Here is a 17,326-nt window from a genome sequence, read left to right as displayed (position 1 = left end):
ATTCCATATTGAAAAGCGTTTTCCGACGGATCTGCACTCGACCGGCCTCCTACAGCTCTTGTCTCATTTTCAAACGGCAGTCCCTGTTTAATTTTGTGAAGTGATTGCTAAAGACTGGCCAATGAGAGTACATGCACTTCACATTCACAATGTTTGTGTGTCGCTCATGGAGGGCAAATAGCGCATTTCTAGTTATTCCGCCAGATGGCTGGTAAACTTTGTGTTTGGATTCTACATCTGCGGTGTGCCAATGAAGCGAGTTTGGTGTGTGTGCGCAGAGTCCGCACACCTTTGTAAAACTCAGGCATTATCACAGAGGAGTAAGATAAGACAGAGCGCGCACCACCAGTCAAAGTCCCGTGTATTGTATGGTGTAAGTTTTCAGATATTCATGAGGGCCGATTGTTCGATCGTAGTGTCTAACAATCACGCCAGCGCCGATTACGCGATAGACCATGAAAATACGCTGTAATTGCGTAGCAGTCTCGCCTGTCGATTTCACGGAACAATCGGCCCTCATTATCGGATGAGGCGGAGACTTTGACTGGTGGTACGCGCTCTGTCTTATCTTACTCCTCTGTGGGCATTATTACATACAAATTATCGTTAGATTTCTGGCACTTGTCAGTAAATGCCGGAGGTACACTATTTGCCTTCCATGTGTGACAACCCAAGATGGCGGATTTGCCATAGCCTTACACACGGTGCAATTTCGAGTTGGTACTCTCTCTGGGGCTGGCACACAGTAACCTGACCTAGTCAGGGTCAGCTTGGGTTCTCATGCAATAACAACTTTTATTTACACAAGGACTTATTGGCAACACTTTTAGCAAAACAAAAGATGATAATTATGTGATATTTGCTGTGTAAAAATTGTGACATATTTCATAGAACATGTTATCTAATTTAAAGTTTTTTTTTGTTTTTTTTGTTTATGGCGAGAGCAGGGAAAATGGATACACTTTGTATTGTAAAAATGATAGTTTATTGTGTAAGGTTGTTCTTGAGAATAGTAAACTCTTTCAAATATGAATGGAAAGGTGCATGTGATATGTACATGAGATAAGGATTCACACTGGATTCTGAATTTTTCAGAAGAAAAAGTATCTTTCTTGGAATTATTTTCCCAAGTTTCAAAATGCGGAATTAATGTCTTCAGGCACAAGTTAGCATATTGAAGGATATACTTAAGCAAGTTCCAACAGGTGTAGTACTTACCAGTGAATTCAGATTGCTACCAAGTCCAAAAAAGTTTGGATATTTTTACAGCAAAAACACTGCTTAATTTTAAATTTGGAAAATCTGCAGATTTGTTAATTGGAATTTTGAATGAAGAGTAGCTGTAGTCTTTAATTGTCACCTTGGTAAAATCAGCCAGGTTACAAAATATGTGCAAAATGGTTTCTCAGAATAAGAATGTAGGATTCTGTTGTGCTGTCTGTAATGTTTTGGCATGTCTAGTACAAGTTTTGGTATTGACCTTTCACACAACCCATTGACCCTTGGCTCTGATACGCTATCTTGCTACTGAAGTGAGGTTAGGTTCTTAGAGCTTCATGCAAACACACACGCTCAAGAGGGTTTTTTTTTTTTGTTCTTTTCTTGCGTGCAGCATTGATGCAAGACACAGATGTTTCATATGTCTTATGTGGTGATTGAATCATACATAGGCACGTAAACAAATAACACACACTTTGTAAGTACTGCTTTGGGCTATTCTATTTGAAATTCATGCACCCCATATGGAAGACATGACCTTAACCTTAAATGGAGACTGGGAGTCGCCTATTCAGGTAATCCCAGTTGATACTCATACGTGTGGAAGACTAAATGTCATTGTTTCCATATGGGGTGTATTGATTTTAAAGGAATTAAGAGCCCAATGGTGTCAATATTTAGAGCGATAAGTTCATTTTGCACAGAGCTGGATTTCAATGATCCCTTCAGTGCTATTTGATCAATTAATAACTACTCTGTTGAAATTACTGCTTCTTTGGCTTTATTGAGACAGACTCCACAGGAGTGTCCAGGTGGCACATGCAAGATCAAAGGCAGAGCATCTGCAGTGTGCGATGCAAAAGTGACTGCCCTACGGATACACCACCATTGATCATGCATTTGACACATGAGGACACTACTAGTAGTCTCTGGCTGGTGTAGAGATTGTATTCTTGGCGAGCCGGTGACATCATTTCATTGGACGCAGTTTCATATATGTATAAGTGTATGTTGAAAGAGGTATAGTGTGCAAAACAGCTGCCTCCATGCATTGATGTCAACTTGCGGAGAGTACAAAATACCATCATGTATGGTGCAAGCTGCGTGATATAGTGCCTGAATCTGAAGCATAAGTTGTGTTGATTTCGTTTGATGACCCAATATTTTGGTTCCATGGTTCTTTGTCACAGTGTATTCTATTATATGTACATTTGATATTTATGTTCTTGGGTTACTTGCCAGATATTGAGGGATTTTTGTACAAATGTAGCCATGCCTGCAATGCAGCATTATGCTGTACCAAAAATGTCTTGTGTTCAAATAAAAGATATCATAAAATTGATTTGTGGTTAGTTGTGTCTCATGTATTGTGTCTTATGTATTCAATGTTTTATCAGACAAAAAAGCACGGCCACTTGCCTGTGCCTACAGTAGGCAACTGATCCCACAGCGGGGTTCCTCCGTCCATTTGCTTTCCATTTAAAATTGACTTTTTCTACCTCATATGGAGGCCCATCACCCAAACAATAATTTATTTAAGTGGTTTGCAAAATAGGTTTTCATAGTGACTCATAAAACAGTACCGTACAAGACTTTCCGGTGGTACACCAAACTGTTTTGTTCTTACCACTTAACATGTGACGTCATTGCCCAGCAGTATGCGCGCAGATTATGACAATTTCCATTGTTCTTTGCCCTGCAGTGTGCGTACGCATCGTAGTTTGCTCAGGGCACATGCATTTTAAATCGCCCACTACATTTCATACAGTATAAGAAAGCCATCGAAAAGTGTAGCAGTTCATTCAAGCATATCGATAGACCAGCCCCACGCCTTTGTTGATAAACAATGTCAAGTGTTCTATAATGGCCTATAATTTAACTGTGGTTATGAGAAAAATTTGAGCTTTCATCCAATACCAAAATCTACACTAAGATGGGGGAGAAGGATGTCGATCGGGTAGCCCTCCTTGGAAGTATCGAATTCTGTTCAATCTTGGTCACATTTCAAGACACCACAATGTCACGATGAACTCTGTTTTTCAAACTGAAAGTGAAATTGAATAACAATGGACACAATTTGAAAGCTTGCTAGGTACTATATTTGGGATGGCAAAACATTTTTCTTTCTCTGTATTTTTTAAAGAATGTAGTTTTCAATAAAACAAATAAATACTGTAAAAGTCAATATTTTCACGATTTTGAAGATTTTGTCAATTGGGCGAGAATTAAATTTCGCGGTTTTGATATTGATACAATAGAAACCTAATGCAAAAGGTTATTTTAGCGAGTTTTTATTTTCATGAGTTTATGTCCACTTGCGAAAATAAAAACCTCGCAAAAATTTCTACTTTTACAGTAGTAACTTCAGTAATTTCAAATCAATTGTGGCCATCATGGAATGTACTCCATTTTCTAGTGTACAGCACAGTTGTACTCTTTTGTACACTATTGTTGTGGAGCTACTTGCGTACCACATGTTCCACAATGGCCAGTTTTTATTTGAAATTATTGTATTATTTTTACACATGTACACACAAAGAAAAACACAGTAAATCCAAACTCATGATTTCCACCATGATTTTAATTGGCTTTTTCTCATGGTCAACACATTACAAAACATTTCAAGTGCCTTTGCAGCTGACAAGTAATTAATTATGATAATTAATGATAATTAATGAATAATTTATATCAAGTCCACTATTTTTGTCATGAAATGGTGGAAAACAAAAAAAAAGTGATGTGTTTTAAACATATTTTTTGTTGTTGATTATATCACAATATGACCAGAATAATTAGTATTTAATCACGGAATATGCAAGTATAAATAAATTATGTGCATCCACTGATTATATTGTTTGCAACGAATTGGGCTGAATGCAATAATATAATATGAAGGTAATAAATTAGTTTTAAAAATGAATTTTATTTGAATACCATTATGAAGTCACTTGAATGACATTGAACACTTTAAGCTGATAAACTGAATAAGCATCACTGGTGAGAAAAAAAATCATAAATAAATAATTGTACTGATCATGTGATACATTTATGCCCTTTGTGCAAGTAGCTACTTCAAACAATTCTTTCTCGACAAAACCAGCCATTTTAGAATTGGGTGTTTCTCGTTGTAACTGTTCACCAAGTGTATTCTTTCTGAAAATCATTGGCTAGTAATATACCCTGTTCTCAAATTTGTAAGTCATCACCAGCTAGTTTTTCACAACTAGTTTTCCAACACGTGTAAATTTGACAGCAAGTTTATTTCACACATATCAAAACTTGATTTGATTTTGTGAAAAGTTTGGCCAATTTTTCTCCAGAAATCTACAACTTGGTAATATAAGGTATTGATTTAAGAAGTTGCCGACAGTGGACATAATTAATGAAAACTTTTAATTGTGGAATACATTGAACATGTATTGATAACACATGTATGGATTACTGATATTGATTATTGATTACAAATTTATGAGTTTACACTAGTGTTTCTAGATATTAACTACATTGTCCTTAAATATGGGCATTTCTAACATATTTTGCACTTTTTAGAGAAACCTGCAAGATGGTTATGTAATGTTTTGTTTACAGAGATTTCTATACGATGTATGAAAAAAATAATTATGCAAATTTATGCAAAAACAAATAAAAGCAACTAAAATTTCAGTTCTTACACAAAGCAAAGAGGGAGTACAGTCAATAAATTGCAACTAAACATAGAAGTCCCATGAACAAACTTTTCTAATAATATTATATTCCATACAGAAGTTGAAACAAAGTATTTCAAGAATCATAAATAATTCAAAAAGTTTGTTCGCAGCACTTTTTACTGAGAATAAAACTATATTCAGTCTTTGCCCTTTTGGTAATGATCATAATATAAAGCAAATAAACTAGAAATAATCTGACAAAGAATAAAAATTCTAAACTCTTATACATATGATTTACAAGTATGGTGTTTTAACTATAGAGAACAATTATCATTTTTTCACTTAACATTGCAATAATCTTTTTTAATTGTTTCAAAGTCACATTACCTAGTCTGAATATACATTGGTTTACAACAGCGATTGGCTAATATTTTTTCTAGTACGCAACACCAAGAAACCAAGGATTTTTGGCGACTACACATATAAAAGCACCCATTTCTTTCTTACTTTTAAGAGAGATTTTTTTAAATATACCATAGCGTGTGCTTTTTAACAACCCTTGACCCGCAGTCAATTTCACTTGATGTAAAGAGTTATACTTGCAAGAATAATGACAAAAGCAAGAAAAGAAAAATTGAAAAACAAAAAGGATAAAATAAATTGCTGATCAACGTTCAGCACACTGAAGAAAAGAAATATATTGTTGGCTTTTTTTGCCAACATTAAATTATAATTTGAAAGGCTTCTTTGAAGCAAATTAAAATATAGGAATAGGCAATCAAGCATCTGATAGGTTATAGTCAAAACAACAGACTTGATTATATGAAGGAAAGTTGGGCATTTGCCTGTAATTGGCAGCTTGAAAAAGGTCATTCACAGCATGCACATCTTGTGTGTAAGAGTCAAGCTCAACTTACGACTTCTTTTTATGTACCTGTCCAAATATAACTTCTTGAATAGCATGCTTAATAAATACTATTTCAGCTTTAGACGGGTACTGCTGTTGTAACATTCCAAACACAAGAACATAAGAATGATCTTTTTCTTTAAAATGCACTAACTCTCCTGTTCGCTTACTATATTTTTAAGAAACAAAAATTCATTCTGCATGTTGAGGAACTAAAAGCATCACATTTTATAGCAGTGATTCTGATTGGTTGCCGTTGTATTGACCATGCCCAAATGTACTATTACCAAAAAGATTTACATTTATCAAACAGCCATTCTGATTGGTTGCTGTAAAAACATCCATGCAGTTGACAACCAATCAGATGTACTGACTCATGAAGAATGCAAAAAGTTACATGTATACTTATGTATACTTTACAGATCAGAAGAAACCCACATAATATGACCACACCACTCACTTTCTCAGGGTTTTAATTCCCTGCCATTTATGAACTTCTGGTGGAAAAAAAATCTTACTATTACATATTCTTCAGAAATTTCATACTAATGTTTTGCCACATCCTTTTTACAAATTAAGCATACTACTAACTGTTCGGCATGTATTATTATAAGGTCCTATGCACATGTTCGACACTGTGCACATACTACCAGAGGACTACGCTTAAAAAGGATTCGGCAAAACATATTATGAACAAGTCGCCAATTAAAAAAATCTGGGCACTTTCTTTACATACTTTGCAGCTGAGGCAATTTTTTGCCTTAAATTTTTACTTCCAATCATTCCATGCTCTTGCCAATTGTCGTTACGGCACACAATAAAAAAAATCCTCATAACCATCATAATAATAATTATTAGCATTTTGGTAATGCTTAGTTTTTTAAAAGTACAGATCTCACAAACACAGTACTGCTAAATAAATTATTTTACATTTTCCTTGTTGTTTTGAATTACTAGGACCACAAATACAAACCAAATTTGGATAAAACGAGGCAAAAGTGATCTTCCGTCACATTGTTTAGGCCGACTTTGAATAAAACGCTTCTATAAATAGCAAAACTTCATACATACTCTACACCCCACGTTATATACACATTAAAACTTAACTGACTTCAAGCTACGTGGTTAATAGCTTGCGTCATCTACGCATATTTTACAAGACATGCAGCGTTTTTTAATATTTATAATTACAGAGAATTGTACTGTAGCTAATATATCTTACATTTTCAAGCCCCTTACACTCCTTCTCATCAAATTAAAACCCGTCACATTACTTTATATTCAATAAATTATATTTCAGAATTTTTATTCTTACTCTCTTTAAAATGTTTTTGATACAACTTACGACGAATAATCACCTTCTTGGCAAGCTACCCTATCTGATTTGCGTATACATTTTTATGATAAATGTTCTTTAAAAAAAGTATTGGGAATACATTATATTTTACAACCAGTAAAGTGTTACGTAGTCCCGCATACTGATATTTAATATGTGATCATCAGCAAAAAAGCTATCAGTTTTACAAGCAAACTAGCCGGTATAAATTTGTGACTAGCTCATTTAGGCTACGATGAAATGTGTATATATGTTATGTCGTTTTCATAAGCACTTACAGATAAGCTAGTTCCCTCTTAATATTCTTACATGTTATATATTATCTGCTACGTGGTAGGAAGATCACTTTCGCCAAGTTTTTTACTCAAAATGGATTGTCATTTCCTAGAACTGTTTCAGCTCTAGAGAACAGCTATTATACAACATACAATAAAGGCATTACACCCAGTAAGTAAATCGATTACTTTTTTTTTTAATTCATCATTTCAATCATTCCTGATGAGAATCAAAGAGGACAGTTTGAAATACAAGTATCAAGTAGGGATTTTTTTTTTACTTCTTGATTTTTTTTTTCTTAATCAATATCTACAAGAATTCCACAGAAAAGGATAGTCCCCTTAATTACTTTTAATTAATTAACAAACCTCTCGTTAAGAGAAGATTTCAGTTTATACCATTATGGAATGCACTAACACACAAGACGACAACGATACACAATACTGAACTACATACTACAATTCTTTGGCTACACATTTATGTCGAAAATGTCGAAACTGTTGTAAAGAAGGGGTATGCGCTAGCACTATAATATTACTACCTAACAATATCATCATGCACAAATTACCCCCTTCCCGCCCGCATCCCGTCTTCTAATTTTCAGTTAAAAATAGCGCTGTCCTTAAAACCATCGTCTGAATCCCACTCTTTTTTTTTTTAAAGTCAAATGTCCAATCAATTTAGTACTTAATAACATGTAATATATAATATATAACATCAATATCAAATATGTCTTAAGAGCTAGCGACTTGGAAAAAAAATCCTAAAAATGTTTGACAAAAGCATGTATAAGCTGATATAATAATAGTACATTGTATAACGTGTGTACACCACAACATCACACATTTACTTTTTACGTGAAAAGAGTCTCTTGCCTTTGCCCTTCTCTTTTTTGGCGTGTGCCGATGTCGACTCCAAGGGTAGAGTTGCAGCTTTTGATTTGTCGCCCTCGCCGCTTGATTGTCCGCCGATGCTGGCGTTAAGACAGTCAATCCAGTATTTGCATTCTTCATCATCCTTTGTTTGGAATAAGTACTCACCACCGCCTGGTAATCTGTGTGGAGTAAAATTGAGAGTGACCGACACAAATTGTTAGTAACTGAAATGAACAAGGATGGTATTTTGTCGGATTGCAATACTAAAACGGATTATTACAACCAACAAAGACACCTGATGTCACCACAACAAGCCTTTCAGAAAAGCCCAACAAATCTTCTATGGACAAAAATCCATGTCAAAGTTTTTAAGAAACTTTGCTTACTATAGCCAAAGTAACAAATTCTCGACCATGAGAGGATGTGCCTTCTGTGTCAGCGTACTTTTCATAGAATAACACGATCGCGCGACCTGCAAGACCGAAACTTGACCTTGCCTAGCAACGACCGTGTGATTGGTCAATCTCAAAAGCTGTGTTTGCGCCGTAAGCGCCGGTATTTGCGTAGTACGCTCGACGCAAATACCTGTGCGTACCCAAGTTGGCTCTCATGATCGAGAATTTAATATTTTTGCTATAATCAACATTTTCAGACAAGCCACACACTGATCAACAGAAGCAATGTAAACAAACAAATAAACAAACAAATAACTTACTTGAGCCTGAATACATGCTTCTTCTTGGTGTAATCATCAGCCTTGTCTACTTCTGCATTGGTAAGGTCAATTGCCTGCTCTCCATGGAAAGTGATTTCTTGGAGCTTGGATTTCTTGTCTTTGAAGAATGACAATGAGCTGGCAGTTTGTACAGCAAACACCTGGTTCCATGACCTGTCAAGGAGACAACAGTGAAATCACAGTCAAATATTTGGTTCTATTTACAAATCCACAGTCTTAAAAATCATTAAAATGTCACTAGTTCAATACTTTCCTTTAAGTTAGTAACTTCGCTCCGCTAGGTTTTTTAATACATGTACATTCATCAGTATTCTACTATGTCAGTAACCTTTATGACATTAGGTATATTGCTGATAGCGAATGTGACGCATGCTGGGAAGCATAAGGGCTTAAATATGCCGTTGCCGGTGATGAATTCAATAGCTTTTGAGCCCTTTTCGATTCCAGCATGCATCACGTTTGCCCATCGATCCCTATCAGCAATACACCATATGAAGTGGCCATTCATCAGGCCTTAAGTTCAGGGTTTCCAGCATTTCACAAAAACAAAATTCCCTGTTTTTCCAGATATTTCCCTGAGAAATTCCAAAATTCAATGAGGAATATTTCACTCTACCAATGTTTTATCATGATGACCAGAATGTGAAGGGATAATTCTTTACAAAAGTATGAAATATATAAACTCAGTTTATAGCTGAATGGTTAAGAACACAGTTTGGAGTCCTAGGTAGTATGCAAGACAAATGTATGCCAAAATGACAAAAATAACTGCACTTTTGGACCACTAAAATTTACTTGATTTTGACTTAAATTACTTGAGTTTCCCTGTCTGGGAAAAATTGATTTTCATTTCCCCTGATTTTGCCAATGGCTGGAGCCCCTGCCTATGAATAAATCTACACATTCTATCCTTACGGCTAAAGAATTTCCTTTTTTTTCTATTCTGTATCACTTTCTTTGCTGTTTGTAAAAAAATATATTACATCAATGCTTCTTTTCCACCTGTAAGTCATTCTCTTACCTTGCTTCTTTTCCACCTGTAAGTCATTCTCTTACCTTGCTTCTTTTCCACCTGTAAGTCATTCTCTTACCTTGCTTCTTTTCCACCTGTAAGTCATTCTCTTACCTTGCTTCTTTTCCACCTGTAAGTCATTCTCTTACCTTGCTTCTTTTCCACCTGTAAGTCATTCTCTTACCTTGCTTCTTTTCCACCTGTAAGTCATTCTCGTACCTTGCTTCTTTTCCACCTGTAAGTCATTCTCTTACCTTCAAAATATGACTCCCACTTGACTGTCTTTGTCATACCATTTGCTATTTATTCAGAGATGGTAACTTTCAACTTACCTATTTGATGCCTTCTTGTTAAGAGCCTCCCATTGGTGTTTCCTCATCAAGAAACCTTCTGCTTCAAACCTACTCTCAGCCAGCCCTTCAGCTGATGCTGATGTGGCAGCCTGGTCTCCTCCCTCGTCCAATCTGGGGGCGCTTTCTGCTGACCTTCGCCTCTCTGGGGCATCGGTAACATCTTCTCTTGATTCCTCACGTGGGGCTGGTGGCGCAGATTCCAGCTGTACTTGTTGCTCTACTTGTTCTACCATCTCTTCTGCTTCTTGTCTGTATCAAAACAATTACAATTGAAAACAATTATCAAAACAATGATCGAATCTTTTTCGGAAAACAATGATACAGTAAGGCAATTATGTAAGGATTTTTGTCATTTGCGTTTTACTGCGTGACGTGAATGCATCAACGAAATATTGGCATGGTCAATTTAATTACAGGTGAGCAATTCTTGGCTGCCAATGATGGATTTTTACTTACTTCAGATTTTGGTTAATTTTTTTCTAAGAACGATGGTTTTATGATGTTTATGAATGAAGTTAGTGACTGATACGATTTTGTGACATTGCCAATGTCAAATATCAATGCACTTGCTCTTTAATTTTTCTCATCACAATGCACTCCCCCTTTTGGGTCGGGCATATTGTTCTGATGACAAATTTAAAGAATGTACATTATGATCTTGGCACAAGGCGTTTCATTTTACACAATAATAGGGCATTCACATCAGCAAGTACTAAGTGACCTCGCTAAGAACTGTACATAAGTCATATCGTACCTGATGGCTGCCTCCTCTTCACGCCTCTTGGCGTCTTCCTTATCTTTCTCAAATTGTTCATTCATTTGTATGAATTCGTCCACCACACGATGCTTGAGTGATGGTGACTCCTCATTGGTGGCGCCGAAATGTCAGACGCTCTCCTCTGCTCATCCGCTAACTTCCTCAGTTCTTTCAATTCAAACTGGATAGAAAGGGAGATCAAATTTCAGGTTAGCAAATATTTGTCACATATTTTCACATTTCACAAGATATTTGCAATGTTCAACAAAAGATATGAATAGATCAATGCAATATTTACTTGAGCTCCAAAATAATGACAGCATGTACAATCTATACAAAGAATGGAAAAAAAAACCCACATACACACACCCTGAACATAATCATTGCCAAACAAAGTTAAGTTAGAGCTTTTCGTATGTGGATACACAATATCGTGGTATGCCCTGTACCCCAATTGAGGTCACGCTCTGAATAACATATTTGTATGCTATTTGCATCTTCTTGCACCGATCATTGGCCCCCATGATAAAATAATATCATAGCAACCATGTGGGGGGCGCTTACAAATTAACAAAGCTAATGACTATTACAAAGAAAAAAAGCTCCATTATCAATCTTGACACACCCATTACGGTTTCTGTGAACTTAAAGTAGTATTTTATGATCCTAACATTCTTTTTGTGACATTTTTTCAGTATATATCCAATAAAAAAGTTTATTCCCAAAATTTCAGTTGATTCCGATTTTGTGTTTGCCACTGTGTTGTTATTTCGTTCTGGTGTACCAGAACGCAATTCAAATTGGACAATATTTTTGCGAAATGAATTAATCTGCAAGAAATTTTTGTACATAAACATTATGTAGCCACAGGTTTCCAGTGGTATAAATATCTCAACTTTTTTTGAGAAAAGTGGGGGATGAGACTGCGGATCATGCAATACTCCTTTAATATATAAATCAACACCATCACGACTTACTGTTGTTAGTTTTTCTAGAGCTGTAAATCTGTCAGCTTGTGAGTTGAGGGCCTTTTCAAATGCTTCGTGTTGTTTGATCAGTTTTTCGACTTCATCAAGTGAGTTCTGAGGAGAAAGAGAGAGAAAACATGCAGGATTAAGAATTAGAAGGCAACTTGTCAGAGACTGATGAATATTATTAAAATGGTGAAAGTTTAAAAAGAATAAGAACTTGTATCTTGTTTATACAATGTATGACTCCTACAGCACAAATCTTTACAAATAATAATAATAAAACCTGGATCAGTATAGGACGAACCAATCAACATTTAGGTACAGATTGATGAGAACGAACAAACCAGCTTCTAAGTATAATTCTGACATCAACGGTTGAATTTATTCTGCTTAATTCATAATCAAATTTGACACCATATATTTAGACACTTGTTGAAACAAGAGTATGAATATACTGCTGCCTGAAACACAATGTTTATTTGCTGATTGTAATATTCTTGTTACATTTTAAATGACTTACGCCATAGTCTTCGCTTCTAAGGTATGGTTCCTGGCTCATCAGCCATGCCTCTGCTGCGTGCGCATCACGGGCAAACTGGTACACTTCCAAAACTAGAAGAAATAAATGAATCATAATTAGCAGAGTGCAATTTGCTTACAAGAGAGTGTACAGTATTCATTTATATTACTTCATCATCAACATCATGTGGCTGCAAAGCAAGGGATCGCACAGTCTATCTATGTACTGAAGTTTGTTTTGGCCAAGATAGCCATAGCATCTGGTTGAAGAATGTTATCTATGTCCCCTTAAGGCTTCTGAACGCAAGACAGGTAGTATCTGAGGAAGTAGTAACTAGTTTTGTGTCTAAAATATGCAGTTTTTGTTGATTTGGAATTTTAGGGTCATGATGAACAAACAAAAAAATTGGTGCATATCTCTAAAACTGCTCATTTTGTCAGAAATCTCCTGTGCTAGTTGAATTCCTTTCATAATTTCCTTTCGTGTACTTACCATCATTAATTTGAAAGGTGCAATACAAAACAAAGTCTAAAATTTTCCACTTAAGAGTGACCCTTCCTGCCGAATTTTAAGTTGTACTTCTCCAGTGGTTTTGATATTAAAAGCAAAAACCTGAATAATATTGAGCCATAGAATAGTGCATACTTCATGCGGTGGTTACCACTTCATACCATGTTTTTGATCACACCATCGCTTTTATTCCACCAAACATATGTGCATAAAATTTTACAGGGGTAATGGGAAAAATGTCCCTGTCGATCTGGTAACACACCTTTAACAACCAAATGGAATATTTCAGTTGAAATTCATACACCCCCTATAGAGGCCGTCAGCGTGACGTCATATGCCGCCATCTTGTGGGTACACGCTGTGATGGTCGTTCGATCTCTATGCGTGAGCAGCAAAATCACCGCGTTGAGGCGCGATAACAGCTGCGTGACAAGCTGCGCCCTGCGCGTAGTGTCCGACGCATGAACACACAGATCATTTATACCCACAAGATGGCGAAAGGCTGACGGCCTCTATAGAAGACATGGCCTTAATCTTCCACACAGGGAGTGTGAATTTCAAATGAGGGTACTACCTAAATGGGTGATTCCATTTGAAATTTACACCCCCTGTGTGGGAGATTAAGGTCATGTCTTCCATAGGGGGTGTATGGATTTCAACTGGAATAGTCCAATAAACTTACTGAGTTGTAAGTATTCCCATCTGTGCTCCCATCCATCAATCATCTCTTGTCGCTGGTTTCCAACAGCTACCAACTTAGCTCTGATCTATAGTGTGCAAAGAGAAAATACTGGGGTCAGTATCAGACAGTGGTAGGTATTTATCTTGTACGTAGCATTCGCCAAAATCCCTGAAATGCGCAAACTGCATTTACGAATTAGTCACACCGGGTGATAATCATACATCATGCACAAGGGCCTGCTTGGAAAGCAGTGCTGGTCACTGAAGTTGTTACCCTCAAAAAAGAAAGAATAAACTAAACTAAGTAACATTTTGACTGGGCCCAATGATTCAAGCAGGGGAAGATATTATATTATACAAAAATATACAATTCATCAATTTTAGCATCAATACTACCAGTGCAGAAAAAACTGGGAAAAGTTATCCTCCCTGTGATTGTATCACCTGAACATATTTTATCACCCTTATTGCACCTTAAGTTACTGAATGGTGGGTTTTTGTTATAAACATCTCAAAAAAAGTAACTAACCCCCCTTAAATAATGGCCATTTAAAAAAAAGAGGCCATTGTATTGCAAATCTGTAAAATGCGTTGGAAGCAGAATTTATTTCTGCACATTTTGACACATCATTTGATACGATAGCCCAGGAAACAATAAAACACTGGTCAATTTAATGTGGTAAGGTCCAGATTTGAAAGTTGCACTTAGATACAAATTTTTACAATACAAAAACACTCAGATATCATTACACAGATTTCCTTCCATTACACTGAATGCAAAATCAATAGAATTTACTGCAACTTTCAAATCTTGGGCTACATTGATTTAAATGTACGTTGTGACGTCAATATTTAGTCAATTGCTACAAATGAGGTGTCAAAATGTGCAGAAATAAATTATGCTTCCAACGCATTTTACAGATTTGTAATACAATCACCCATTTTGGAATAATGGTCATTATTTAAGGGGGTTAGTTACTTTTTTTGAGATGTTTATATCAGTCAATAGTTTGTTGTGTCTATGGTGCATCCTAAATGCTACTGAAGTCCACCCAGGGGTCATTTTCACATCATTCCTAAACCCATTGCAATTTCAACCCATCATAACTGTAACATGCAAACTGTCAGTGATGCCAACGCCACGCCTTAGGCGCACAATTGGGCTACTTGCCGATCACTTGCCGCTACTCAAAAAAGCATGCCGCTACTTGCCTAAAATTGGGCTACTTTTGACAGTGCCAGGCAACGGCAGTAATTTGATGTATTGTCCTTTCAATTTAGCCGATTTATAAAGGTTTTGAGTCTCTAAAGCTCCAAATTGCAATAACAATGGGTTAGTAACTTCCTGCTGAGTACCGGAAGTTTAAAAGTCAAGTGCTTTTCTGCCCAATTGGGTGATTGGCGTTCTAAATTTGGGTAAATCCGCCCAAATATCCGGTATTGGGCGGTTTTTGGAAGCTTAAAAAATTGGGACTACTTTAGAATCTTTTACCGCGGCCTGGCGAGTCAATGCGCCACGCCTTGACGCTGGAAAGTTTTGGCAACACTGCAAACTGTATGGAAGAATTGCGACGGGAGTTATGATAGGTTTAGGACATGTGAAACGCTTTGTGAAATTGAATCCCAGGTTTCATACCGGTAAACAACAACTTTCCTCTTGTTCATTTCTTGACTGCAATGCATGATGTAAAACCAATGAAACATACTTTTGTACATTACACATTTATGCTATCATGCAGAGGTCATGACCTCTCTTTTTTTTTTTTTTTTTGGCAACAAATATAGGCATTCTGGGAAACAGTGGCTTGATGTGAATATGTGTGTCATCATGTATAATTACGCCAAAATGTTGCAATGGATTCTTGAAGATGTTCATCAGGACTGTGTTCATTATTATTTGTGGAATTTTCATCAATGAACAGAGATGAGGGGCAGTACAATTTAAGTAACATTTTTGAAGATTTGTATAGGGAAATATCACTTGACAACCTTCAACAACAGCCATCAACAACAGCTGTACAACGATCATCAACATTAGCATAGATAAAGATATCTGCTTGTTACCAAAACGTCTGCACGTAGTTGTAAGTGAGATTTTTTTGGACTAGTCTGATGAAAATTCTACATGAATAATTTTTTCAATGTATATTTCTTTGAAGCCATGGGTGACATACAAACTGTAAACAAAATTAGGTGGCAAGCAAAGAATTCAAGGGAATAAAAATGTTGGACATAAAATGGAAAATCACACTAATGAAGTATGCAATTTTGAACCAAACGGTGATAAATAGGAATAAAAATGTGTTCCGATTATCGTTAACTTATGTTCAAGGTATTAGTTTGGAATTAAAATGTCTGAAGAGTAAAAATAAATATGCAGGCATCAGAATGATGGATTTTATTTAAACTGCCTGAAAAAGTGTGTGAATTCCACCTTAAAAGGCCCAAAACAGGCTAAAAAAATGTGTAAATTTGGACAACAAAACTGCCTGAATTCAGGCAAAAGCCTGAAAATTCTCATCCCTGAATATGTGACGCAGCACATCAAAAGGGGGGACTCCAACCTCGAAGTCAATTTTGAATTCAGTATTTTTGTTTCGAAAGCATTTTGCAAGGATTGAAATGACACTGAATTCAATCGTAACAGTACGCTGGATGATGTCCACACGCTGCCCCCTGTATTGAAAACAACTCAACAACATTATATGCCAATGTGAACCCATGGTATTTCCATAATGAGCCATGGGTGACCTGCCTTGTATACATGAGAAATGGTTCAATTATTCATCATAAAATAACAAATGATAAAACAAACAAATAGGCAACATTTAACATAAATGCATTATAAAACACTTCCTCTCCAGTTGCTTTCCCAAATCGGCTCCAATCCAATTCCAATGTTCCCTTATTAATTACAGTACTAACTAACATGCAAACATGCAAACTATCATTAAAAAAGTATTATTAATTGAAAATTCAATCATTAGAATATTAGTTGGCACACTATTTGCCAGTCACTAAGTGTTTTTAAGGCAAATGGTTACTAGTTAGTATAATGTTCATCATTCATCATTGCGTATGAGAAAAACGGCTTCCGTAAGTGCACGATAACAAATACTTATGAGTATGTACTCAGAAACTCGCCTGACTAAAAACTTGGTTAGTAAAATTATGTGTTAGTCAACCTCATACCCACAAACATATTTTTAGGTCATTTGATAAATCTGTTCTACTTTATTAAACTTTTTAGAATTTAAATTGGTAGGGAACCTATCTTGGGGTACACATATTTTGAGAAGTACGGACTCGCTTTTTGTCATTTACAATTTAATCCATCTTAGGGATAATTATCTTTGGGTGTTAATATTGTGTGATCTGTGGACTCATTTTCATTTCTTCTTGCTTTGAGCTATTCCAATTGAAATCCATACACCCCCTATTGAAAACATGACTTCAATCTCCCATACAGGGGGGGGGGGCATAGATTTCAAATGGAATCCCCAATTCAGGTAACCCCATTTGAAGTT

General features: G+C 36.1%; 1 protein-coding gene across 1 annotated transcript in view; it reads right to left on the bottom strand.

The window, feature by feature from the left end:
• Positions 1-7,273: 7,273 nt before the first annotated feature.
• The window catches only part of LOC140146931 (spectrin beta chain, non-erythrocytic 1-like), a 103,830-nt gene continuing 93,777 nt past the window's right edge, over positions 7,274-17,326 (bottom strand). The window contains 8 exon segments of the mRNA XM_072168783.1: positions 7,274-8,438; positions 8,975-9,148; positions 10,340-10,609; positions 11,115-11,226; positions 11,229-11,298; positions 12,095-12,199; positions 12,609-12,700; positions 13,801-13,885. Of these exon segments, the coding sequence (XP_072024884.1) occupies positions 8,231-8,438; positions 8,975-9,148; positions 10,340-10,609; positions 11,115-11,226; positions 11,229-11,298; positions 12,095-12,199; positions 12,609-12,700; positions 13,801-13,885 (1,116 nt within the window). The 3' untranslated portion in view covers positions 7,274-8,230.

Source organism: Amphiura filiformis, chromosome 1 (assembly GCF_039555335.1).
Source record: "Amphiura filiformis chromosome 1, Afil_fr2py, whole genome shotgun sequence".
Lineage (NCBI taxonomy): Eukaryota > Metazoa > Echinodermata > Ophiuroidea > Amphilepidida > Amphiuridae > Amphiura > Amphiura filiformis.
The sequence above is the reverse complement of the archived record's forward strand: the minus strand, read 5'-3'. Positions and strand labels throughout refer to the sequence as shown.